This window comes from Molothrus aeneus, chromosome 1 (genome assembly GCF_037042795.1).
Source record: "Molothrus aeneus isolate 106 chromosome 1, BPBGC_Maene_1.0, whole genome shotgun sequence".
Taxonomy (NCBI): domain Eukaryota; kingdom Metazoa; phylum Chordata; class Aves; order Passeriformes; family Icteridae; genus Molothrus; species Molothrus aeneus.
Window position 1 is genome coordinate 84080581 of NC_089646.1, and position 26920 is coordinate 84107500.

A 26920-nucleotide genomic window follows, 5' to 3' on the forward strand; every position below is an offset into this window, starting at 1 on the left:
ATATTAAGTTATCATAAATTATAAATATTTTCTCTGTCTTAATCGGCCTTTTAAAAATTACTATACAATTTATGTTAAAATACTGTAGGAAAGGTTCACATCTCACAAAAAGTGTCTCAAAACCCACCAATTTAGACTGAAATACTCCTGATTTACAATTGCATAAATTAGTGAAGAGCGAAGCTTATGGTTGCTTTCTTCCTTATACATGCTATGGACAGGACTCTGCCTCAAAATTACAGGAGAGTTATCTGAAGCTTTGCAGATCATTCATGTTGTAATTACAACATCACCCAGGCTATCAGGAAGCACTAGAAAATGAGGCACACTGGTACAAACAAGTTGAGGAGAACTAGACCAAATAGGTCCCGAATATCTAAGTCCTGTTTATAAAGAGATCATAATTGTTAGACAAGTTAGAGACTTTGCTAGTGACAAAGGCTCACAGTAAACTGCTGTATGGGAGAGATGCTAATTTCTTTTAAGAATGTGTTACATTAAGTAACAGATTTTTTAAAAATTAAAAAATATTCCAAACACCAAACTTGTAGCTGCTCTTTGCCTGGTGATCACAAAGAACTGCCTAACTCTCTTCCATCCCAGCTGCTACACAACAGCAATCTCAACCAACACATCAGCTATGCAGCAGAACATTTTTAAATCCCTACTAGAATGGGATGTACTGTCTGGAGGATTTACACCAAACTACTCTGTTTTTCCATTAATGATAAATTACAGTTGTGTACAAAGATGGAAAAGCAATTCCTTGCCAAAAGGCAACTAAAGAATCATACTCCTTAATTTCCTTGAAAAAAAGCTACCAGAGGGTAACCTCTGTTTTTCCTTTTCCCAAAATAAACCCACCCCCATGCTTGTACTTGGAACTGGGTAACATTATATGGTCTTCACACATATGCACTATTCTACCAAGGCACTAACATGTCAATTAAAACTTGATAATGTAACATCTCTATACATACACACATGCAAATACAAGCAATATATCTGTTTTTTTTTCTGAGAAGTTATATGAATTCAATATTTTTCCATATTTAGACTAATATAGACAGCCACTATGCAATCCAAAACTAGCTATGCTTTTTGGGGGGCTGGGGGAAGGCACTTCATTACTCACATAAAACTGTACTGACTGTAACTTGTTCCCTGTCTTTCACACAGATGCTTAACTCTTCAGAAAAAAACAGGAGGAAAGATCTAGTCTAGTTGCTGGGCCATTGAGCAGAAAAGGATTCTCAAATGAAAACAGTTGTTTGAATGTTTCTTCTTTATCCTTTCCCAGAAAAAGAAAGTCAAAGCTTAGACCTGTCCTGTGCATCCCTCACCGAAAGAGCCAAGGAGTTTGTGTCTAGAGAGGACCTTCAATGAGAATCGTCTTTCCGACCCTTCCTACACCTAACTGAAAACCTCGCTGCCAGCCCCAAAGCCTTAACTTTTGACTGACCTTCAGTCAGACCTGGTACTGGAGTGGAATTACCAGAGGAGGATAACTGAGTAGGATACAGCACCTTCATACGTTAAATCACTGCTGCGTGGGCGTCCAGACATGAGTCTGGAAGGGGTCCATCTGGGGATTTTTTTGTTTAGTTTTTATTGGGAGATTAGATCATAGTCACTGCCTCAAAACACCGCAAACTCACTTTGTGCCCGTGATAAGGCTGTGACTAGCAAGCAGACTCACACTTGTCAGTTGGAAGGCTTGTTTCCCTTCCATAATAAGGCTTTTTCCCCCGATGAACAACAACAACCAAAAAAAATCACAAAACATTTCAGTGACATTAGGACAGTGGTATGCATATATTATGTTTCTACCTATCTGTATAATTTTGCATCTGTTTATACTACAAAATTGAATCATCCTCACCAAATTGATAAGCTTATAAAAAACTAACTTAAACATGCTCTTCAACATGGAGAAATGGTGACTTACAAAGCACATTTTCACATAATCATTAGCTTAAAATATAACGAAATACATTGATTTTCAATATGAAGTAAAGCCAGACTCCTCAGCACTTTTCTTACAGCTCTCTTACCTTTTTTTCTCATGATCTTTTATTTGGATTTTCCTGCTTGGCTACCACTTAAATCACATCATCTCATAGTCCTTGGTCACATTCTAGAGTCCCATCCAGCTGTAATCTCAACTACTTCTGACAACAGTCAATGGTTGATACCTGTTTATATTAAAGGTGAAAATGAATGTAACTCTGGGTTTATTAATGATGCCCTTATAATGTTATTTGCTTTTCCACAGATTTTTGTGGTTTTCACTTTGTAACTAAATACTGCCAGCAATCTCCTTGTCTTTTCAATACTTTTCGAATTGCATGTCCTAGTAGCAAATGGCACGCAATAATGACAATTTATAGATGCAGCCTGTACTTTCAATAAAAAACAAGTTGCCAGTCGCTTCAAAAATAAAAATCCTCATGGCTCCATGACTTTCCTTTGAGTCACGGGTAAAGAGCAACTAGATGCTAGAAACTCTGAATAGCCCACACACCCACGCTACATGCGCCCAAAGAAGATAATTTCCCAGCAGACACTTGTGGACTCATTACTAACGATCCAGCTGCTAATTTAGCATCTGCTCTTGCTCTCGGGTTACCAGCAGGTCCCTCCCTACCCTACAACCCTGCTCTGAATGGGTCGTACTCACGCACAGCTTTGCTTCTTTAAAATACATGGGTATATTTAGCAACAGTAAGCGACTTTACACGATAAGGAAAAAGCATGGTTCAGATTAAGTAGGTAAATAAAACCCAATCAACTTAATCAAAAGCAGGTTTCATAAAACAAAAGTCTTTTTGATTTGGTCATTTCAGGGAAAACCTGAAAGAGGGATAAAAGCTATAAAGTTTATCTGTAAGAAAAAAAATATTTTTTGTTACCCTCCCCCTTCCCTAAAAGACAACTTCCTGCAGTTTATTTAAACTAGAATTTTTTCATTAAGAAGTAAAAACTGTAGCGATATGAGAGGTATTTTTGTTGTATAAAGTGAAAAATCTCATATTTTCACACGGGTACTTTTTTTCAAAACTGAATTCAGTCATTAAAACATTAATTTTCCAGCAAAGCTGAAAGCAAACTGCCAGCAGTAAAGTTCTGAACTTTCACTCAAGACTAAGTTGGTTTTGTAGATAAAAAGGTCCCTGCTGTTTGCATATGGCATTTAATTTCATTATTAAAACTGAACTTCCTGACTTATATAACCATATCATAAAGTTACACAATATTCACTTGTTTTGATTATTTGGAAGTTCTGAGTTGGGGTGAAAAAGATAATATACTTAGTATATTATTATGAAGTACTACAGCAACAGAACTCTGTCTATTCAATCTGTACATACATATTTTGTCACATTTTGACAATGTACATGCAAATTTCACTTTGTGATAGAAAAAAATAAGGGAATGAAGTATTAAATGCTATTAGGAAGGGAAAACATTTTCATGGTAAAAAATAAGTACATTATCACATACTCAGTTCTCTCATTTAAGTGTTCATTGATGTACTGTTCTATTATATTTCTTTATGTAAAAAGTAATAAAGATGGCACATTGTGAATTACAGACTGATCTAAGCACAGGGACATATTCAGACATAATAAATCAATTGATAGTAATATTTAGATCTGTATGCAGAGGTCATATGGCTTGTTATCAGTTTTATGTAATTACAAAGGTATAAAGTAGGCAATACACTGGTATTGTCTGAGCTTGAAAATAGCTGGCATTAGATTAAGTGAGAAAAAAATGCTAATTTTATTCCTGCCTATATCCTATCTATAAGCATAAATCAGTAGGGGGTAGCTGTTTCTTATAACACACTGGTTGTAAAATTTATATCTAATCATGTAAAACTTTATGACTATTACTATGCCTACACAATTTAACTTGCTATTTCATGAATAAATTTTTTTCCCTTTTTTCTTCTGCAGGACAGTAATTCTCAGTGAAGGAAGACAGCAGAGAGAACCGAAAGGTGTCAGGGAAAAAAAAATAAAAACAAACAAGCAGCTTGAGGAAAGCAATTTATGCAGCTATGGACTTCGAAAACTTCATTCAAAAACTTTCCTTTATAAATGCCCTGCTGTGGAAAGTCGGTTTGTGACTTTCTGGCCCACTGTCATTGTAAGGACAATTTTAAAAGACCAAAGTGCTGCTTCAAGAGTGGGGAATCAGAGCTTTGCTGAGAGATACAGGCTTGCAGACGAGACCTGAAAGGACCAAGGAGCACAAGACCAAGCAGAACGTGGCTGTCAGATGACAAGCCGTGGCAAAGAAAACTCCTTCCAATGCTTGTATAATGCAGCCCCCAAGCAATTATAACTTTACTCCAGATACAAATTCAAGGATGCAGTTCTCATCTTCTATCATGCCACAAAATTAGAAACTTGCTAGAAAGAATTAATAAAAAAGGCCAGGAAGAATAGACTTCACTAACAAGGGACAGTTTCATTTTTTCCAAGTGTTTTTCCAAGTGAGGTCTATTTACCCTGAGCTCCCAGGAACATACATGTACTTTCTGACAATTAAAAAACAAAAAAGAACCCATGAAGATCGAACTCCACCGCTTGTGAAATCTGCAGGTAACAATGCCAAGCCACAGAAACATGCTGACTGTGCTATACAAGCCAATAGAGAATTTTGGGCAATTTTCAGTCTGCATCAGGTGTCAACACGCCTGCACCCTACTGTGCAGCAATAAAAATTATTTTCTTCACCTCTTATCTTCCACATGTATTCTGACGAGCACAGCAGTACCATTCCTCTCTATATAAGGAGAGTTTAATTGGTGAACACATGGTTTCCCCTGTGTACGGAAAATTTTAAAATCTATAAGCTTGAATGGTCTGTCAGATCATTATCCCCATAAAGCCACCCATGACTGCAACATTTGTTTGAAGTAAATAGATTGCAGAACAATTCTGGAAAGACTGGCACAGCTGTGCGACTCAGTGGACATGCTGGCTCCAGAAGCAAGGTCCCACAGGGTAGCATTTATTTCCAGTATTAATCAACATATGTTGCCCAAATCACAGTTTTCCATCTGCAACTCAGTGAGAAATACGAACACATTAATTCAGAGATATGCTGCCATTTTCAAAGATTCCTAAAATAATCACACATTTCCTTTTAAATGCCAAGAGAGCCTACCAAACCAGCAGGATAAAAGAAAAATCTGTTTCTTTCTACAAGCAGTAAGCTTGCTCTCCCTTGTGCTACTGATCAGAAGAAGGCTTGCTGCCCAGACCACCTGCATGGGTGCAAGACTAGAGCTGAGCAGGAGCATCTGCAGCCTAATCCTTCCTCACATCACTCCCAAGCAGTTCTACAGGTACTCTTCACAAACATCATACAAAGAAGCCTCCAAAACAGCTTCCTGTTTCGGAAGAAACAACTTCCTGTTTTGGAGGACCTCTCTACACCCACAAAATTTAATTCCCAAAAATTGAGGTATTTTCTGATAAGCATTCTGAGAAGCATGGAATAAATCACAGGTACCTCAGCAGGCACAAAAGTAACATGAAGTCTCCAATTCACTTAGTTCTTGAAATTTTGTAAGAAAAACTATCTCATTGCTGAAAGATAAAGCAATACATTTTTAGTCTCTTAAGTGCATCCCTATAGTACAGCCAAATGCCACTGAACTTCCTTATTTTTTTCCTACACACAGCAATGCTATCCTGCAAAAGAGAAACAAGGGAATATATTTCCCCTCATCAGTTGTCTGGATGATTTGCTTGAAGGGTTGATCTCTACTGCAGGCTGACGTGCATGTCCTCTCAAATGATGGGGCAGAACAGAGCTCTCTGCTCCCAGACATTTTATGTAGCCTCCTACTCACATCTGGCACCAAAGTTTTGCACACAGACACTGCTTATACAACAACAGCCTAATCTTCTATATAACTCTACACTGAGTTGTTTGTCCTCCAACAATACAGGTGAATGGTAATTTACATTTAAAAAACCCTCAAAACTCTTTTCATATACACCACTTTAATTAAAAGATAAACTCATGCCCTTAAAAAAGAAATAAGATAATTTTTTTAAAAATGATAAATCGATATTGTCAATTTCTTTCCAAGTAAGTTTAAGCTAAACTGTAAAATATGAAGTAGTTTCAGACATTTTTTCCTCTCTATCACTTCAATACCCAACTGAATTTAAAAATCTGAAATTATTCTCAGGTAGCAAATTAGTATATAAATAATTGGCAACTCACCACAAGCAATATTTCTTTTCAAGTAACTCCTTATGAAAATGAAGCAGCACGGGGAATTTACGGTGCTTTTTATGGCAAGAAACCCATGGTATCTGTATAAACAGGTTTTATACTTCAGGCAGTTTTATATGTGTAAAATATTTTCCAGTAGACCTGGATCTCATTTTTAATAGGAGAAAGTGTGGTATTTAACCACTTGAATGCAAAGAGATTTCATTCCAAAATAACTATGGCTAATTTGAGAATACTCAATAATAAACAACAACTATATACTTGAGCAGAACTCCTAAGTAAGACTGGTGCAATGGAAAGACAAGCTGTAGGCTTTATAAAAAAAAATAAAAAATATAAGCAATATCTAATCTTGCAAAAAGAATAAGTGAGAACAGAAACAAGTGACCTCTGTATCCTCAATCAGTATGAACAATGTCCAAATGTCCAAGAGGTCTTTAGCTATAGAATACTGGTGAAAAGATGGCATTTTGAAGTTTACCATCACATGAAGAAAATCAACTACAGAAGGAACACACAGAGGAATGTACAGACTGCAGTCACCCATCTTTACCTAAACAACCCCCTCCTTTTATAAATAAGATACCAAATTTTTGTTACTTTAATATGAAACATAAACCTGAACCCCTGTAAAGCACCAAGATCCGTGTGCATCCACAAGTATTTTCCTGATCTGCCCAACTGAAGACCACGTTGGTCCCTCTCATACTTGTCTGATGCAGGAGCAGACCCAGAGATTTTAGCCAAGCTGCTTGGGATTTGCAGACCTCAGCCTGGCAAATGAAGCAGAGCAACACCAAACCTAAAGGGCTCTTCAGCTCAAAACGTAAATATTAAAGCAATGGGAGCATAGCCATGCCCAGTCTCCTCCGTGCTGAACAGGTCAAATAAATGCATGCTGCTTCAGAGCAGCTGATCAAAGTCCCATTTTCAATTTTGCATTAAACAATTAGCAAGTGCTTTTGCTGCTCTTCATTCTCTGGTAAGTACAAGCAGACTCTTCGACTCTGTCTCAAGAGAGTCCAGTAGACTGTGGGGACAGACAGACTCCGAGTCTGCTCAGTCCTTAGCAGTCATTTTGTACAATACTACACTAAAAGCCTTAACAAGAATTTAAAGTGGGAAAATGAAAAAACAGAAGTGCTTCTAAGAAAAAATTAAAGTCCTTGTTTCCTTATATGGGGCTGGAAAATAGCAAATGTTACAAAAAATAGAAAGAAATACTACATCTGAGTCAGGAGAGGGAAGGCCCTGTATTTTGATCCTGGTATCATGTACTAAAATCACCCGAGATATTATTATTTGTGAAATAGAACTACTAAAACAAAGAAATCAAAGAACAGCTTGCACCCACTGATAGCAAATAGCTCCAAAATTCACAATTTGTCTTCTTCAGAAAGAATTCTACACCACAACTATAATCAGTCTTCTCTAGAAGAATAAATATTTGTTGCAGAATAACTAATTGCTCTTTCAGGAAGGTATTCTCTTCCTTCTTACAAATCCATATAAACGCTGGAAGGGGAATTCAAGTATTTGATAGGAAGTTAGGAAGAAAAGCATCTTTACTGTTGTCACTTTACTGTCAGCAACTTTACTGACCCCATGTCATGACATTGTTTAATCATCAATAGAGCTGTGCTAAGGTAGTCTTTTCTGAATTGTTTTATAAAGTTAGTGCAATCTATAGGAAGGGGAAGGAAAAAAACAGCCAATTAAATTTATTATTTAAAACTGCAATGTAAATTTTTATCCTTCTCCTACCTACACAGGTAATTTGGAAAATCCACAAATCTCTGAAATTAAGATAAAATTCTGTTAGGTAATGACTCATGTAAAAGGTGATTTCTTTCAATTTAAGTTTGATCCTGGGCCCTCTGTTCATCACATATGGATATGTCTGTGTTTGTCTCACAACAGAAAAGCTGGGTTTAATAAGAAGAAGCAATTCTGCACTAACACATTATATTTCAGAACAACAGACTTGATCAGAAAACAGCAATCCTTGACTTGCTAGTGTAAGAGAGGGAATAAAAATAGCTTCTGGTTTGCAAAAGACATGAAGGAGTTGGAGAACAATTTCCTGCCACACTCTGGTTGCTCCCTATCATGCCTATGTCAGTTTGGCTCAGGTAAACCTACTCCCACACACGGCCTAGTGTTGGACAATTTGCATCTTGCCTGGATAAATGAAGGGTTGGGGACTCACAAAGTGGACAATGGTCCCAATTTGTCCCCCTCAGAACAAGTCACTACCCAGGGACTGAAGCTGCAAAACAGACCTTAAGCCATATAAAATAAGACAGCAAAAAGACTGCATGTCCCAGAAAACACAGAGTAATGCACATCTGGCAATGTAACATTATTTTAGCATGGGATGCTGCTCTGTGTTGCTGTGACATGACCGAGTGACTCTCCAGTTCAGCAGAGGAAAAGAAACAGGTAATTAAAAGCAAAAAAAACCCCAAAAACTGTGTTAATTACAACACTGTCAGTTTAGAAACATGGTCTGACCTAACTGTAGCTGTATTTAATGAATTGAGAGAGTCAGTCTTAGGAGTGAGCACCTGAAGGTGTCACAGTACCAAGATTTTAATCATGGCACTGGCCTCCTTCCCAAGAAAGCCCTGTCCTAGCAGTAAGCGTTCCTCAGAACGACCACAAGCAACACGACCAGCCCCCTTAGAGCAGAGAAAGCTGTGTTGACACTGAAACGTGAGCTGTACCCCTAGGGAAAGCAGCAGTAATTTATTTATTATCCATAAAAGAGTAGGCTTGGTTCCAAAAGTGCCATGAGAAGTTATTCAAAAGGGAAAAAAAAAATAAAACCAAACTCAATACCACAAAAAGAAACAGAAGGAATCTGGATTTGTACCAAGATACTGCCTCCTCAACACCCTGAACCACTGGTGAGACGTTCAGAAATAAAGCACTGCCACAGGAGCAGATATTGAAGAAAAGCACAGAAAACGTTTTTCTTCCCATTTGTCTGAAACTGTTTATTGATTTTGGAGACTCCCCTCCTGGCAAACTCAGACAAAAACAGGGGGGAAAATACACATTCTCTGCACAGTAAGAGCAGACATGCCATGCTTGCTGTATTTATCTAGGAGGTATTCTTGCTGTCTATGCAAGACAATGACCTCACACACAAAAAGTGCAGAAAAGAAAATCATCTAAGCACAGGAGTAAGAAAAAGTTTAAACAATATGTTTTTTCTATAAAGTAACTTGGAGTTTTTATTTATCTTTTGGAACTTACTAATGCAGGGAAAAAATTGTTATCATAAACAAAATAACTCTACACAACAAAAGATGAGTGTTTTAAAGGGTTTGAGTAGAATTTACTAGTCAATTTTCTCTTACATCAGAAAACTGCTGTCATAGCACCCAAAAAATCTCCAGGGTGAGCACTGAAGAATGCCCTCTGTGGAATGCATGGGGCAAGAAGGAAGAAATGAACTTTTAAAACAAGTCATCTAGGTAATCTAAAACAGAACTTTCTTCTTGTGTCCCTGGAGATGTTGGCCTTGACTGAGATTATTCTGTAACTGGTGGATTTACATATACTACAGCATGGGGACCTCCACGCAACTTCAGAGGACAAACTCCTGCTCAAGTCACCACCACACCATCTCCTGACATCACGTAACACAAATACAAAGGAGAAACATTTCTCCCCTCCCCTGCAAAAAACCCAAGGACCATGCTTTTTCAGAGAAAAAAGGACCAGCAGACTAACAGGAATGACTGTCAGACTTTGGAGATGGCAGCAGCTGATCATCAATGGTGTGTTTGTACTCAGGCACTTGAATTTTACTGTTCTTTAGTCTAACCAAGGCACTGAAATATTACCAAAAATCAGTAATATAAAGAGGTTTTATATCATCTTACTATGAATGGTAACAAGAATGTTTATTGAAACAACATTTAAAAATTCAGAAAGCATCTCATCAACCATTGTTATCCATTTTAAATCTGTTTGTGTGGGCTTCAAAAAACAATGTCATTAACCCCTGTTTACTGAAAACCAACAGTTTTAGTTCCACTTCACAATAACACCCCAGTAACAGTCAATGAGATCAGCATACATTTATATAAATAGAGCCTAACACACAGGAAAGGAAAGTAGGCATGGCAAACAGAGAATCACACTGATTGTTAGTCACTCTTGGTGAAAACGTAAAGTAACACTTATCTGATTAAGTACTTTCGGATCGGTACTTGCTGTTGGAACCTTACAGTATGGCTATATTTAGAACACTGATAATATAAAATGTAATTTTCTTGCTCAAGCTCCATGTCAGAGGGATGATTTTGCATGTTACCTGTTTATTCTTTTGAACAAAGGAAGTTTTCACCGTTAGCACCACAACACCAGTGTAGCTGAGGAAGACCATATTTTCTCTAGCCTTTGGGTCACTAGTAAGAGCTTGCTACAGAAACACCAACTACAACACAATGGCTTCAGGAATACTGAGGCTTACATCTGTCTGCCTTTTCACGCAAAGGAAAAAGGAGGACTCCAAGCTGTGGGGTGGTCCTAGCAGTCTGGTGTAGTAAAAGCTACTGCAAGTTTAACCCTCAGCCCTTCCTTTGTCAAGTAGATCCTTGAACATGGGTTTCCTGTAAGAGAGTTCCCTAATTACCTGGTTGATGATTACTTAAGTGAGGGATTCTCCACCACACTTTACTGAGCTGTTCCACTTTGCATACACCACAGCAACACTGAGAGAGGAAGAGGCAGAAGATCTCACAGACCAGCCTTGAATACTTATGCACAGGTCAGCCACATTTAATAAAAACAAGACACTAGAGAACACAGAACCAGACCTGAAAATGCAGTCTATCTACTGCACATCTGCAAGTACCTCTGGCCAAACTGCACCACATCATTTCCACCTTTCCTACCTGCTTTAATGATGCATGCAAAAAAATACTGTACCCAGGCTGCATCATTTTTTGACTACTAGAGAAAGCTTTGTAACTCATGTTTCATCACTGAAACCGTAAAGGAGACTGAGAACTCTTTTCCATACAACACATGCCAAGGAACACACAAAACACAGCATATTATACAATTATCATGTTGAATTTACAGGAATAAGAAATTAATTTTATTAATTAAAATAAAATAATTAATATTTTAATTATTAACTCATGGACACTCTGAATCTGGAAGCTATAGTGACAACAAAAGAACATAGAAAAACCATCCCAAATCCATTTTTTTCCCTTTCTCTGGTTATTACAACTCTGCACAAATGCAGAGCACCTGAGGCAAGCTTATTACCTGAGTTTAACAAAACTGAAAAGTCATGGTTTCTGGTATGAGGGGACAAAAGTGGGTATGAGATGCTGTGCTTCAGTGCCCTCAGAGCACAGCCATGCCACACAGCTTTGTGACTTGCTCCTTAGCACAGGTGCAGTCCCTGCCTCATCCCTGAGACTCTCATGCTGAAACTATAACAACAATATACTATTCCCATCAGTTATTTAATGATAAGCAGCCTGGCTCACTGGGCAACTCACAGCTCTGGAAACACTCTCTATATTAAGAGGATTCATATGTTAATAAGAGTTGTAATTTCCATGACCTGGAAATGCAGCCATTTCTAAACGATCCTTAAATCATAATTTTAGCTGGAAACATGGATTGTAAGTCTTTTCCATTTCACAGTTTCTCATGCATAAACTGGCTTAACCCACTATGGAAAAAACAATTTCTAAAGGCCCGTCATTCTCTTAGAAGCAGCATTAAAGTGTGAAAACTGTCAATTTTCATGGAAATCACAATGCCAGAGCAACACAAAAAGCTGCAGTATACAGAACACAGTCGTTGCCAGAAAATCAAGTGTTTGCTGATGCTAACAGAGTAGCTAAAGCCCATACACAGGGGAGCACTTGTTAAGGCACTGAATTGCGATTCAGGAGAAGTGAGGTACTTCCCTAACTCTGTCACAGGCCTCCTGGCTGCTTTTGGAGCTGGTTGTGTAAATGTGTTCACACTTCTGCCTATATAAAAAATATGGAGTCTTCTACATGTATATCTTTAAGCCAAATGAATATTGTTAAGAAGTCTTCATAAATGCTTGTGAGATAATTCAAGTCCGTGACAACACAAGTCTACATGAGGACAGATGATTAAGAATAAATGCACGTATTCAAGAGAACTCTCATTCCTTTGAAGGGAAAAAACAAATTCTTTTATTCTGGCCATAAGCATGCATTGGGTTCTGAATTACTTGGCAAAAAGAAATTTACCACACAGTAACTACACGCAAAGCAGCCATGTATTTTTTGAACTGACTTCAATATAAATATTTAGGAAGTTGTTTTCCTTTAAGGGCCTTAAGCATCTTCTCAAAGTGTACCCAGGAGAGCACTTGAAACTGTAACTAACTCCCCTTTCTCCAGTGCAACCTCCTGAAATTGACTGTTAATGGTGTAGCCAGCCCAGACGGGGTGGTAAGTAAAATCTGTCCTATCAAAATATTCCTGCATAGCACAGAAATGATTCCATGAAGACTAGCAATTTGACCAAGATGTAAATTTACAGGAGCAAAACCTGAAGAAAAATGAACCTGAAATTGCAAGGGAAAGAACATGAACGGCAACTAAGACAGGTGACAGTAAGAAAGAGAAGGTTCAGTTTCATCTAATTGTGGCAGGGGTGGCATAAAATGGCAAGATGAAAAAATATGAAAGATTCCATAGGAACAAAATAATGAGAGACAACTGGGAGATGGGGAAAATCAAAACAAATCCTGAATATTCTGGACAGTACTGAAACAAAAGAAATTTTAGAAATGAAAGAGATTTTATAACACCTTCATTTTCTACTCTGGCAGATTCTGAAAGAAAGGAAAAGGGGAAAAAAAGGAAAAATAAGATATGAGAAATAGGAATTTGGACTTCAGAAAGAACAGCTGTCAGGACTGGATTGCATTGCATTTATCTCGCCATTTGGCTTACCCTTACAATTAGTATCCTTATCTTCGGCAATCCTGAGATATTAGTCATGACTGAAAATACAAATCTGTTACAGTATATTAGCTCAACAGTTACATTCATTTGGAGGTGCCAAACACAGAAAAAAAATTACCCTGTTTCATTCTATGCAGTAGCAAGAACAATTTTTCTGTCATTACTTCCAGAGTTTTATTTAACGTGATGTATGTCCACTGACACAGAAAGAAATACTTTGGGCCCAGACTGAGAGGAAGACACGGTTAATGTTGACTGTGGTGCCAGGAAAATGCATCACAGGGAAGCTCCCTGTCTCAGGTGGACACATAAGAAGTGCATTGAAGTGAATCAACTGAATTCTGCAGGAGTGGTCCAGATACAAATAATGAAACAATGTGAAGGCCAATGCCAAAAGCACAAGTGTCAGTTTTGCAGCTGTTCAAGGCAGAAATCTTGAAAGTTGCTACCATGCAGGGATAGAACAAGGGGGAATGGCTTTAAGCTAAAAGAAAGGAGGTTTAGATGAGATATTAGGAAGAAATTTTTTACTATGTGGTAAGACAGTAGAACAGGTTGCCCAGAGAAGCTGTGCATGTCCCATCCCTGTCAGTGTTCAAGGCCAAACTGGATGGGACTTTGAGCAACCTGGTCTAGTGGAAGGTGTCCCTGCCTTCAGCCAGAGAGCTGGAATGAGATGATCTTTATGGTCCCTTTCAAGCCAAACCACTCTGCGATTTTACCACACTGATACTGAACATTTATGGTTGCAGTCATTGCCCTTTGCCAGCCACCACTTTGCACATTACACAGAAATCTCATATAAATACAAAACATAGAAAATATATACAAATTCCTCAGTTTTCCAATTAAAAACTAATTACATGTTGCTTCTTTTTACCCTAAATCGTGCAACACCTGGAGATGAGCTAGAGTATGATATAACTGGTGTTACACACACTAAGAGATGTTCTGTGCACAACAGTGCTCTCCAGGCTTTCCTAGACAAGAAAATAAAACCCTAACACAATATTAATTTTTTTAAGCTGGTTGTGCAGTTTTAAAAAGTAACATGCTTAACTATGTGTAGTAGTTATAAAATAGTAAGAAAAACTTTCAACAAGTTGAGATGTGCAACTTGCTCTGTAGCTGGGGGTTTTCTTTCCCCAGTTCTGCATGTAAACATTACTAATGTTTTACATCCATATCTGACTTCTATCCAGCAGGGAAGGCACTCTAAAGTAGGTGTGCTAAGATGTGCCTGTATTTTTTAGTACCTTAAGGCCCTGTGATATAGCAAAGGAAGTTGATGCACAGAAAATAAAGGTCCTACTTAAAGAAAGCACTCATACATCCAGTTGAATACAGAGGCTTTCCTCACATTTGCCAGACTCCAGAGGAAACTTTTCTGTGCTCAGACACAGGCATGAAGATGGATCCATAAACTGCTGGCTTTTATGGGAGATGGAGATGACTTCAGTGGCCAGGGAAGATGCTCTGCTCTTTGCAGGGCTCCTAACAGAGCAGAACAGAATGGATCCTTGAGCTTGCAGCGCCATTTATGACCAGTGTATGTCTGTCATGCCAAATTATGGTCATAAAAGAAACCAACTGAAACATCCAGAGAAAGTTCTCTCTGTTCTCCCTAATGAAACAAGGGCAGATACTAACAGAAAGATACTAAAGAAGTGTATTTGTCTTTTAGTATCCATTGCATAATCACAGAGTAAATTGTCATTTCTACTTTTTCTACTGGTTGTCTTAAATTCACTTTCATAAATCAAAATAAATGTTCATTAAATAAAGCATTATGTACTTGATAAAGCTTCTAAAAAACTTATGTCTAGCAATCACTAATAATAAAATTATTGGTTCCGAAATGTGCAATTTTTTTTTTGAAACTGAAAAATTGGAACAAACCCTGCAACACCAGCACAAATTGCAGCTTTTCCTTTGCTATTTAAAATAAACAAACAAACAAAACCAAAAAACAAAAAGCCCAACAGTATCATCTTCATTTAAATGTGTAAATCTCAAGGAACTGTGCCGTGGAACACACACAATCAATTTATCTGTATAAGCACACAGCAGAGCGCCTCTACCCTGCACAAAATGATACATTAAATTTGCTCACTGTTTAACAAAGGAGAGTCACAATGTTGCTGTTAATGATTTACATAGAGACAAAACAGTTCTGCCTAAATTTTGTTAAAAATTTTGAAGCTACGGTCATTTTAACCTCCCTTTCATAACTGCAAGCTAAGCCAATCAATAAGCTGGAAATGTGTATAGCACGTCTTCTGCCATGAAAGGAAGGTATTTCTGTCACAACGGCCTTAACAGCCAGAGGTCCTCAGCCACACTCCACAGATGCAGTTCATGTCTGGATTCACATCCAGAAAACCAAAAAGGACAAAGCTGTGCACTTTCCTGACCCTAAGAGATTTCATCACTGAGTGAGCAAAATCTGATTAGGGATCAAACATCCACCAGTGTCCAATATGGATGATAGCAACTGAGGGAATTATGAATCATTCAGTGAAGTCCCCTGCTAACAGCACAGACACATCCAGGCTGGGAAGGTCTGACTTGCAAGAAAAGGCAGCAAAGAGTAATTCAAGGCTGAAATGAGCTCAGATAAAACAGGCAGTCACCTCTTGGTGCACATGACAGTGTTGCCATCAGCTTCCACATGAGCAGATTAGCACCCACACACTTTGTTATACAATATCACAAGTGCATCCGTACCCTACCATTGGCTTCAACTTCTTGAGCCATGTCAGGAGCAATATGACTGAAGTTAATGCAGTTACTATAACTTCTGTTCATGCATGTGATTTCTGAATCTGGCTGCTGACAAGTTTACACAGATGAAACTGTTTACAAAAGGATTCAGGAGTTTTATTCAGAAATGCCCCCAGGCCCCAGTGGTCCTCTCTGAGATGCATCAATGACATGGGTTCCAATTGCAAATTAATTTTTTTAACTGAATCTTTGGATTCATTAAAATGCTGGATACCCAGCAATCAAGACAAATTTTTAGTCAGCACTGCATCTGAATTACTCTTCAAAGCACACGTGTAAATTGGCACCATAAATCTCCTCTCCATCAGGATTTTAGAAAGCAGCTATACTGTTACATCAACTAAATACAGAGAGGGGAGGCACCTTACATCTACCACTCTTCCTTTAGGTTAGCCTAAAAGGTCACGATCAAACAGGCTCAATTTCATCTGGAAGTAAGCATTTTATTTACAAAAAGAGTAGCAAGCTATGTCCTACTCTGCAAGTCAAAGAAACATGGCACACACTGTTTCATTACCACAGCACTAGCAATGGCATCTTATCTTCACTCCCTGCTCCCTGTACTACTTTCTGTGTATACTGCAAGGTTCCCTATTAAATACAAACTAAGGAAATGAAACTGAACAAAACTACTGTAGCCCACTAGCACGTACTTTAGATCTATTTCCTACTTTGTTGAAAATAAATTTATGATATAAACATTAGAACTAAAAATAAAAAAGCTGCTGAAGCAATCACAGTCTCTTTCAGCCTGTACAGTGTGAAGTAGAGCAGTAAATTGCAGCGAGCAGACAGCACAGCTCTTAAAACTTGCCCAGCTTTTGCTCTCACAAAAGAGATCACTTAGGACCTCATCGTGCTGCTGCTCTCGTCGTTTAATTAACGGACTAATAAATTCCACTGCTGGCATATCTTCTACTTGTCTGTTCTCTTGAAAAATCCCTAACTCTCCCGCGGTCTGCACTCGGGCTGACCGCTACTTAGCAATAGTGCTGCCAGAGCGGTGCTTGTCACCAAAGGCAGGAGGTACTGGGAGTAGTCACCGCGGTCTCCCACCAACCTCGGACAATTTTGGGCACTTTTAATTCGCGGTTGGCAATGCTCTTCCTTCCCCTGCCGCGGCCGTGCGGTGGGGCTGAGACCTACGTCTGGGACGGCTGAATAAACCTTTCAAAGGCTTTTGGCAGCTGCGTCCTAGCGCTGGGGCAGAGGGGCGTATGGATGAGAACATCTGCGGCCGCGGGGGCTCCCCGGACCCTCCGCCGGACGGGTCTGCCCCGAGCCCCGCCGCGGCCCCGCCAGTGTCCCTTGCAGCCCCGGTGGCCCGGGTCGGGAGCTACAAGCAGCTGCTGCCCTTCGTCCCGCAGGGCCGCTCCGAACCACCCCCTAAAGGGAGCAAGCCCCGAACCGAACCGGCTCTCCGGTCTCGCAGCCGGAGGGGCAGCGCCGGCAGCCGGCCCGGGGCGCCCCTCCCGTGGGGCAAAGGCGAAACAGGCACTTTCTCCTGCTGCTGACCTTTTTGCGCCCGAGCTCACCGCCCTGCCGCCCCCGGCTCCCCGCCGTGCCCCCTCCGTCCCAGGGCTGTGCTCTGAGCGGCCCGGCCGCCAACACCTGCGCGCCGCTCCGAGCTCGGCACCCAGAGGGAAGCGAGACAGGCGGGACGGAGGGAAGGCACCGCGGCCCGCCGGCCAGCACGGCCGCTGTCGCCGTCCGGAGCCGCTCCCGCCCGTGGAGAGGAGCGGCGGCCGGTCCGGCCCGGGTCCCGGCGAGAGCTTACCCGGTGGGGGGTTTGCTGGCCCCGGGGCGCACGAGGGTCTCCATGGCCGGGCCCCCTCGCCGCTTCTCAGAGGACGGGCTGGTGCAAGACGCGATCCCGGCAGCGGCGAAGGTCGGAGGCGGGGGTGCCGAGAGGGAGGGAAGAGCGGAGAGTTCAGGAGTGAGAGCCGCCCTCGCCCCCTCCCTCGCCCCCACCTCCCCCGCTCCCCGCCCCGCTGCCGGGCGGCACTGCCCGGGCCGCCGCCGCCCACGGCTGCCCTGCCCGGCCGGGCCGCGGGTGCGGGCGGGGATGCGCTGCCGGGGCGGCCCCCGCCCGCCTTACCCGGCCGGCAGGGAAGCCACGCCGCGCCGCGGGCCCTGACAGCCGGGCTGCCCGGCCAGACCGCAGCCGAGCACGGCGGGGCGAGAGCCAGGCGGCGGAGCTCCCGGCGCGGCGGGGCTCGGCCGGCCGCTGCCCGGGCAGCGCGGGAGTGCGGGGGCGCTGCGAGCCGGTTTCCATGAGACTGCCCGGCACAAACGCAAACACGGCCGTCGCCCCCGCGGGCACTGCCAGGGCGGCCGCCCACGCCGCCCACGCCACGGCGTGGGAGAGGAGCGGATGGGGTAACAGGCGGGGGAGAGGAGCTACAAGCCGAGAAACCCCCCGCCGGCGCCAGCTCCCAGGACCCTCCTCTGTCTCTTCTGCCACGAACTTGGCAAACCCAGTGCTTGTCAGGCGAGTGTGCCCGAGACTGAGCCCCGCGGGGAGCAGAGGCTTTTCCTCAGCCTCACACCCTGACCAGCCTTGGCTCTGCCACCTAAGGCCTGTTTCTCGCTACCTCTGTTCATACCGGGACATGTTTTTCTTCTCTCGGAGGCGGCACAAACAACTTTTAAAATTAGCAGCGGCTGTGGTCAGGAAGAGGGGCTGGAGGGCCGTGGAACGGCAAGGCAGGATTCTCCTCGGGTTTTCCTCCTGCGGAACGAGCCCAGCACGGAAAAGGCAGCCCCAGTTCCCGGGCGGTGCGGGGCGCACAACGACACTGTCTTCGTGGAAACGCGGGCATCGCGTAAAAATCTGTGTGTGCTGTTTCAGGAACATCCCCCCTCACGCCTTTTCCCCATAATATCGACTGCTACACCTGCGTGCAAAAGCAAAACCCGGCTGGAGGCGGGGAAGTCTGGCTGGCACTACTGTTGTGTGTGTCCTGAGCCCGGCGCACCCGGCTCTGGGCAGCCTGGCTTCTCCAGGTATTTCAAGAGTTTTTCTGCTCCTCTCCATTTGTGTCATCTTGCTTTCCCAGCCACGGTGGGAGGCTGGCAGAGACAGCAGGCCAGCAGCCAACACTGGGACCAGGAGACAGGAGCAAGCAGGCTGACTGAAGTTACGGTTAGAGACTCCAATGAGGAACTGAGCTGCTGCCTTACCTGGCTTTTACCTGGCTGCCTTGGTGATAGTCACACAGGTTCTGCTTAATGGCCACCCCTTCCCCAAACCCTTCCATCCCTTCAGTTTTGAGCTCATATTTCTGCATACTCTGCCCATCAGAAAGTATCTTGCCCAGCTCAGTAACCCCACAGAGTAGATGCAAGCAGCTTCTCTGGCTCCAAAAGTGAGAGTTGCTTCCTCAGTAAGCAAGACTTGGCAAATAGGGGTCAAAAGCTGCATGTGGCTGATGGCATTGCCATATGCAAAAAACCCCGTCCCAGGCAGACTGAAAATGCTTTGAAACATTCAGACATTGGATTAATTTGCAAGTAACAGAGGAGTGAAAGACATGTTCATCTTTTCTGTACTACATGACTGGAAGATCACAGTAAATGCCCACCTTTGTCTACCAAGGCTTTTGCATTATGATCAAAATACCAATTTCTATGTATTTACCCCAATGTATAACATAACACTTCTTGTTCTATAGTTGTCCTTAACTTTATCTTCTCTCACTTTGACAGCCTCAAGTCTCCACTTAGTTCCCATCTCCTCAGCAGACATTTAAGAATGCTGGCTTCCATTCCTTTTTCTCCAAGCCCTCGTGTGCAGGTACCTATGGGAGGCAGCTGCCTGTCCTAGCTGTATGTAGAGAAACAAACCCACAAATTTGCAGAAACAAAACATTGATCTCTAATTTCCCTGTTACCATGGGTAGAAGTTGACTGAGTCACCCCAGTTTAGTAATTACCCCGGTCATCTGAGCCACATGCCGCAGTAATGAGCCACATGCATGATCCTAATTTGCACCTTTATGAAAATAAATAGGCTAGGCTGTATACTTTATTTTGCATGTGGATGGGTTCAGTCACTGCGTGCTGTCAGTTTCCATAGCTCCAGGAATGAATGGTCATCTATTAAATCATGGGAGCTTGATTTCACAGCTCTGTTCATCATCTGTTCAGTCATTTTTCATCTCCTGTTTTTACTCCTAAATCATAATGAACTCCTCCCTATTCTAGAACAGTTGCTAAAGCTGCACAGGCACAAAAACCTCTGCAGAAACACCCAAATGTTTTCCCAACTGCATCATTAGCAAACTACACCAAAAGGACTTCCCTTGCCTCAGCTGTAACTTCTAACTTTTTATACCTGAGCAGGGGTGTAACATGCAAAACATCAAACTAGTATTTGCTTTTTATGTTCCCTTCATTTAGTACAGCATATCAAAAGAGTGAAAGCCTATTAATTACCAAAGTCATGATCTTGCATCTCCAGAACACCAGTGGGGCCAAGTGCCCATGTCCCCCATTCTTTAGTCACAAATATCTGATGGAAAAGCTGAGTGAAATGTGAGGAGTACACTGTGTGATGCAACATGGGAATCTGTTTTTCTCTAGGCTGCTTGGCACTGTGTCCCTCTTAAAAAGGGCAAAGGGGCTATTTCTAGTGTGCATTGTAATCCCCACAATCGGGGTGCTGTGCTCCTTTGTTTAGGCAAAGGGCATTAGTTTGGAGAGGGGCTATATGAATATTTGCCAATGTCATAAAATTCTGAGATTGGCATGTTCAGCTCTCCCAGTCTGTTTAACCCTTTTCTGTTTGTAGATAGGCCTCTTCAATATGTTTCCTAAGCAAATCAATTCACTTACATGACAAAATCCTTGTTGTAAATAGTTTAGGCCTTTACAAATAAAAAATAGAAATCAATTATTCACCAGAGCAATTTCACATTTATGCCTTTGTAGAGTTTTCAAAATCTTATTCCTATTTTTCTTCAGCTTCACTGCTGGTAGTATTACAGAATCAACCCTTTAAGGCTACATTTTTTTTCTACTGAAACTGGCCTGCAATATTTCAGGAATTTGAGTTTGTAGTATAAACGTAGCTGAACAGGTAAGGAATCTAGTAAGACAAGTCTAATACCAAAGAATTTGTTTGTATAGCAAAAAGAGCTTAAAATTAAATCAGCATTAGCTAGTATGCACCAGTTAACCAAGCCTTCTCTCTAGTCCAACACATAATCTCTTTTTATGATTTAGCTGTTTGAGGACCATCATAGAATCAGAAAACAGGTCTGAGCCTAAAAATGAAAGCAAAAAATAACAACCCCAAATTTATAGCAGGAAGAAATTGCGAATAGAAGTTAGTTATTGTGGTTAGGTTCAGTTAATAGCAAACTTTTTTAACTGCATAAGTCTTTTTCCCATTTTAAGCAATCTAGAATTTGCAATTTAAGAATTAGTCCCTGTAAGAGAGTTGACTTACAGTACAATTGTAAAATTCCTGGCTATATAATTATAGCAATTGGAGTTGTGTAGCCTCAAGCTCACAAAACTCTTTTATTTTGCTACCTATAGTGAAAAGGAAAAAAGAGACAGGAATTTACATTTTCAGGGCTTGCTTGGCCTTTTCCTTAAGTCCCAGAGCACCCATTCTTCAGAAATTTGTTCTGGGAGTTGGCCCTACATGTCCTGTTGTTTTTGTTAGGAACCTGAAATAGCTGAGAGCACATTATATGCATTTTAGATGAAGGAGTCAAAATAATAAATAAAAACTTTTTACTAGTTTTGAACAAATATTGTGTCATTGGTCCATAACAGCCTAACACACTATCAAATACCACTGAAGAGGCTGAATTTGCTTCAGAAAGGCACCATGGCTTGATAAGTGGGGCACTCAAGGGGGAACAAAAAACAAAGGTGCTTGGATCTGCCCTGAGTCACATAGCAAATTGCCAATAAGTTTCTGCTTCATCTTTTGTTCTTCTTACTTGTCTTGTGTGGTGCTGAGAAGCCTCCTTTGAGACTCAGTGCCAAACTGCACTTGCATGGCATCTGCAAGAGAGCAAAGACAGTTCCTGCCCTGGACAACCTTGGAGTTTTGGAACAGCAATTTTGGTTTTCTTCATCTTTTAGAAACTTACATGTAAAATGTCTGTGATGTCACAAAGATACTAATCATACGAAAACATGACAAGACATCTGAAAGAGCACATGGATATAGATACAGATAAGGGTTTTTGTAGCTTTTGCTGAGGTAGTTTATGATATTTCTGAATTATTGGGTAATTGTCTTCTGCGTTTGTAGAAATACCGAGGCTTGTCCTTTGTCTTGCTATCTCTCAACCCATTCTGTTTTGAAAGACGGATCCCTTCAGAGATTTTTTTCCTTTTATCTCCCAAAACTTACTGAAGTCAGTGAAGAGTTTAGTGGGTTAATGGCATTAAGACCTACAAAAGGTATCATAAGTGTGGTGAATAAAACTAGAGGCTCTTGCCCACCCCCTGCATGGAAAAGGCTGCTGAAAAAAACCCTGTTTGACCATTCACTCATGTCTTAAACCTGTGGTGTGATCTGGAAAGTGGTGGAGGGAGGGATGAAGCAGCACTGGAGACAAGAGGGTGTGTGATGCAGTCCTGGCCCAGCACCAACAATCAGGAGCTGCAGGGCAGATTGAGCACCATCATGCCATGCAAAAATACTCTGGAAAGGGAGGGTCCTTTTGCCTAAGAGAGTATTTCAGAACACAAATGCAGGGTGGGAACGTGATGTACATTAAAAGAGATGGGAAAATGGTTTAAACACATGATGTGAATAGAGCAAGTGAAATTTCTGTGAACAATGCATTAAAGGACATTAAACAGCCATCAGGACATAAAAACTGGGTTATTTTAAATGTGACTAAAAGTGGACACAGCAGACAACCACATAAGCTGGACTGAAGCTGATCTCTATAATACACTGATGCAGTCTTGAGTGTAAGAACCATAGAACTTTGGGGATTTTGTTTTAAGATCTGGTATTGATTTCATGCTTATTCTTCCACGTATTCTTTTTTCCCCCCCAACATTTTTTTCCCTACTATTTTGTTTTATATGTTTTGGGCAAGTAGCCTTCAATTTTCTCTCTTTTCTACTATTCCTCTTATTTGTACTTTTATTCAAGATTTGAATAAAAGGCCTACAAATGAGCTGACATTAATGAAAGTCTATTTACTGGGACAGACCCAGTGGGCCAAAGCTCATGTTATTGGGCCCAGCTGGGGTGAGAACCTTCCTAGGCAACATAATAATACAAGATGCTTCATAAAATAGTTGCGTGACCTGTACTTATCTGTACAGTGAGAACATACTTCTCCAAAGTGTCAGAGAAGGCAACAGTACTATCCAGAGAAAATCCAAAATCAATTTTCAACACCATGTCATATTGTATGACTGAAAAAAGCCTTTGGGAAATCTTGGCTACCTAGTAAAACAAACTTGAATCAAAATGCTGGGTAATTTATGTAAAATTATCTTCACTGTACTGAGGTGGGTAATCTTGCTAGGCCTGCTGGTCAGTGACCCACCTACAGCCATTCCTCTCTGGGAGGTTTTTAGTTCTTGGAAGTTGTGAAAGTAGCATTTCAGAGATGCGACTCACTGCCTTACTTTAGTGGCTTGTGCCACTAAAATTCACTTAATCTTTACCTCTGCCTCTAATGCAAGTAATTTGTACTATTAGAATTACCCTGTCATTCAGAATTTTTGTGAAACTGAAGTAAAGGTCTTGGGCCACCCAGCCCAGCAGAACTATCAAAAAGGGAAGCTTTATGAGCCTCCTGCATAAATAACTTTCCACAGATCTGAAACAGTTCATTTGGAAGTGGTGTGAAGTTGTAGCACATCACTTGACTGATGCTTTTCCAGTTAGTGGGGCACAGGCTGAGCTTTTGTAGAGTCAGGCAGGATTGAGAAGAAGACTGCAGAAGGGACACTCCATGCATGGTCTAGTGACACAATAAAACAGAAAACTCCTCTCTATAAGCTGTGGATGTGGCACATTCCCAGTGTTTCCTGTGCAGTACACTGCATACACATCATGTGTTCTCCCCTGCAAGCAGCCCATTCCCCTCCCACGCATCACACCCAGTCCTCCAGGTTGGAGCTGGGAGTGATGACAGTGAGGAGCACCTGCTGCCTTTGAAACCCTGACTGTCAGCTGGGGCTACAGCTACTAACTCCTGAAGTCATTCTTGGAGTAAATTAATCCCCAATGCCCTTAGAAGACAATTCTCATGAACCATGTCTGTAGTGAATACTTGAATACTCAGTACCAGGGTTTCTAGTTCAAGAAGGCCATTACCATTTTGATATTAAAAAATATAGTCATGCTATAATCAGAAGAATTATATAAACTCACAGTCCTCTATATAAATATTTAACACTGTATGGGAGAAGCTTTATTAACATTGTCCACAACTATCTTTTAGCTCACAGACTGGGTTAAACTTCTATTACATTTAAATATTTTTTTTCAGGAAAATAATTCACTGAAATTTAGAAATTTTCCATGGTTAGAGGGTAGTGGTATCTGAAGGTTTCATTTTCAAGTTTCAGAATGGATAAATTGCAGCACAGATTTTATAGAATTTCATAGTTACATACATAATTCTCATTTCACACTTGCATCCTCTGATGCACTTTTCAGTAAACCCTGATTGATAGCAACATAAATTAAAACAGGTTTTGGTTCTGTGTTTAAGTCACAACTAACACACGACAGAAAAAGACAAATACATACTTACTTATGCAAAGTTACAAAAGTAGCAGCCTTGGTGCTACTGCTGTTTCTACTGAGTTACCTAATTTGTGATTGCCTTATTTCAGCAATTAAAAGCACACAAAGATTTAAAAAGAAAGATCACTAATATTATATCACCATATTCTTTAATTCTTTAGGAAAAAAATATATTTGACATATCATATAATCTCTACAATTCTCCATAAATTGAACAGAACTTGAATAGCTGCATCCTGTTAAATTACTACATGCACTCCCAAAGGCCTACCTTTTACTCATTCCTACCCCAAATACAGATCTCATGAACCTGCTAAAATCACTAAATTGTATTAATATGAGACTCTTAGCCGTGAAAGAATGATGCACCTTAACAAATGCTATTGTCAAAAAAGCATCTGAAGCAGGCAGATGAACTCTGACATACATAAAGCCTTATTCAGACTTAGGTCACAAGCACGCGGGGGTAAATGAAAAAATAACTTACCTCCTTACCTCCTTACCTTGAGGAATTCACTGTGAGCTTATTAGATTGACATCATGTACAACACCATTTTTCTAGATTTGGCACCATTGTGTCATGATAAGATCAGTGGTGCCAAGGGTGACTTTTACATCACCCAATCCTCTGAGGCCACAAAGGCCTCTTAATTCTCCCATTGTAGATTTAATAAACTTTACACCTTAATACCAATACGTGACAAAATAAGAATACTTTTCTTTTTGCTAACATACCTTGAGAACAATCCTGCTGCTTATGTCTTTTTCCAGAAGATTTGGGTGAGCTAGGTATGGCTAAAGAATAGAAAAGCGTGTCTTCCAAAGATGTCTGGTGGTACAAATCCGGGAGATCTTGGTCTGAGATGAAGTACACTGTTGTTTCACCACAGTGTCACTGAACTGATGTGGTTACGCAGTGACAAGACAGGGTAGAGCTTCTCTTTTTATAAAGGGTTGCAGTCACCTTCCTCACCCTGCTCCTGTGAGCAATACACAGAATTAGAAACCAGAAAAACTGTCCTTGAATTATCAAGGAAGGGATTGGAGAGTCAAAGAGGGCTGGAGGAAGTATGGATTATCTAAACAACATCATTGTAATGATCCAAAGCCGACTGATATTGAGAGGTTTCCTACTGATTCCAACTGCATTTACCAAATCTTTCATATCACTTGCAAGCACAGGCAAGTGTTTGCAAGTGATATGAAAGATAATGACCGTCTGTTCCACAGAACTTTTCTTCTCTCATTTGTTTCCCTCTTTCTCTTGAATGGGAAGTTAATCATGTTGTAATTTTACCTCTGGCCAGTTGTACTGGTGCTTGGTGAATCTTCCCAAGAGTCTGCTGTTTACTGTCCCCTAAAAGACAACATGAAGGTAAAACGTCTGCCACATTCTTTAAATACCCTTTAAACACCCTGTACCTGACATGATGTGGTTGATGAACCTTTGGAACCTTTTTATTTGTCTGTCTTCTCTTGGCTTGGCAGCTCTCCTTATGCTGCAGTCTCAGTCTAGGGGTGTGGTATAAATTATTACATAATTAAAATGAAACTACACTCCATTTTTTTCAGGTGAGTCATCTGCAGGTATCTAGAAAATGTACAGCATGACAATTACCTCAAGTTCAAGGCATTAAGAATACAAAAGTAGCTGATTAAAAGTCCTTAGGAAAAATAAATGTGGAGCACCTCTAACTTAAAAATAGAGAGTTTACTGTCTTGATGTTCACAGTTGCAAAATAGGAAAATTTCAAGGCTTGTGAATTTGCTACTCAGGGTGGTGAACTGTGTGCCTTCAGGCACCGCCCAGAAAACAAACTGTGATGACAAGATCTGGTTCCTCCTCTGCCTGCATGGCAAGAGCTCTGCTGGCAGCAGCTAGTGTCTGGATCAGCACTTGCTTGCTGCCCAGCCTGTTGGCACAGTTTACCTTTCCAGCAGAGTGGGCGGTGAGCCAGAGCTCCACCTTTTCTCCACCTTCTCCTCACTCAGCAGAGATGGATGACAAGGGAGGAAAACAACAATCCCACAGAGTCTCATCTTTTCTCTGTCACAGAAAGGCCTTAGTGGTCATGAAGGGTCTAGGATTAAGACTACAAACTCTTCAGTAAATAGGCACATGTTCAGAAAGATTTGAAGG

General features: G+C 41.1%; 1 protein-coding gene across 3 annotated transcripts in view; it reads right to left on the minus strand.

Moving 5' to 3' along the window:
• COBL (cordon-bleu WH2 repeat protein) overlaps positions 1–17912 on the minus strand; it is a 156622-nt gene extending 138710 nt beyond the window's left edge. For all 3 annotated transcript variants that reach the window (XM_066560102.1, XM_066560093.1, XM_066560085.1), the window contains exon 1: positions 17812–17912. In XM_066560102.1, coding sequence (XP_066416199.1) covers positions 17812–17855 — 44 coding nt within the window. In that variant the 5' untranslated portion in view covers positions 17856–17912. The remainder of the gene's footprint in view (positions 1–17811) is intronic.
• Between the last annotated feature and the right edge of the window lie 9008 nt (positions 17913–26920).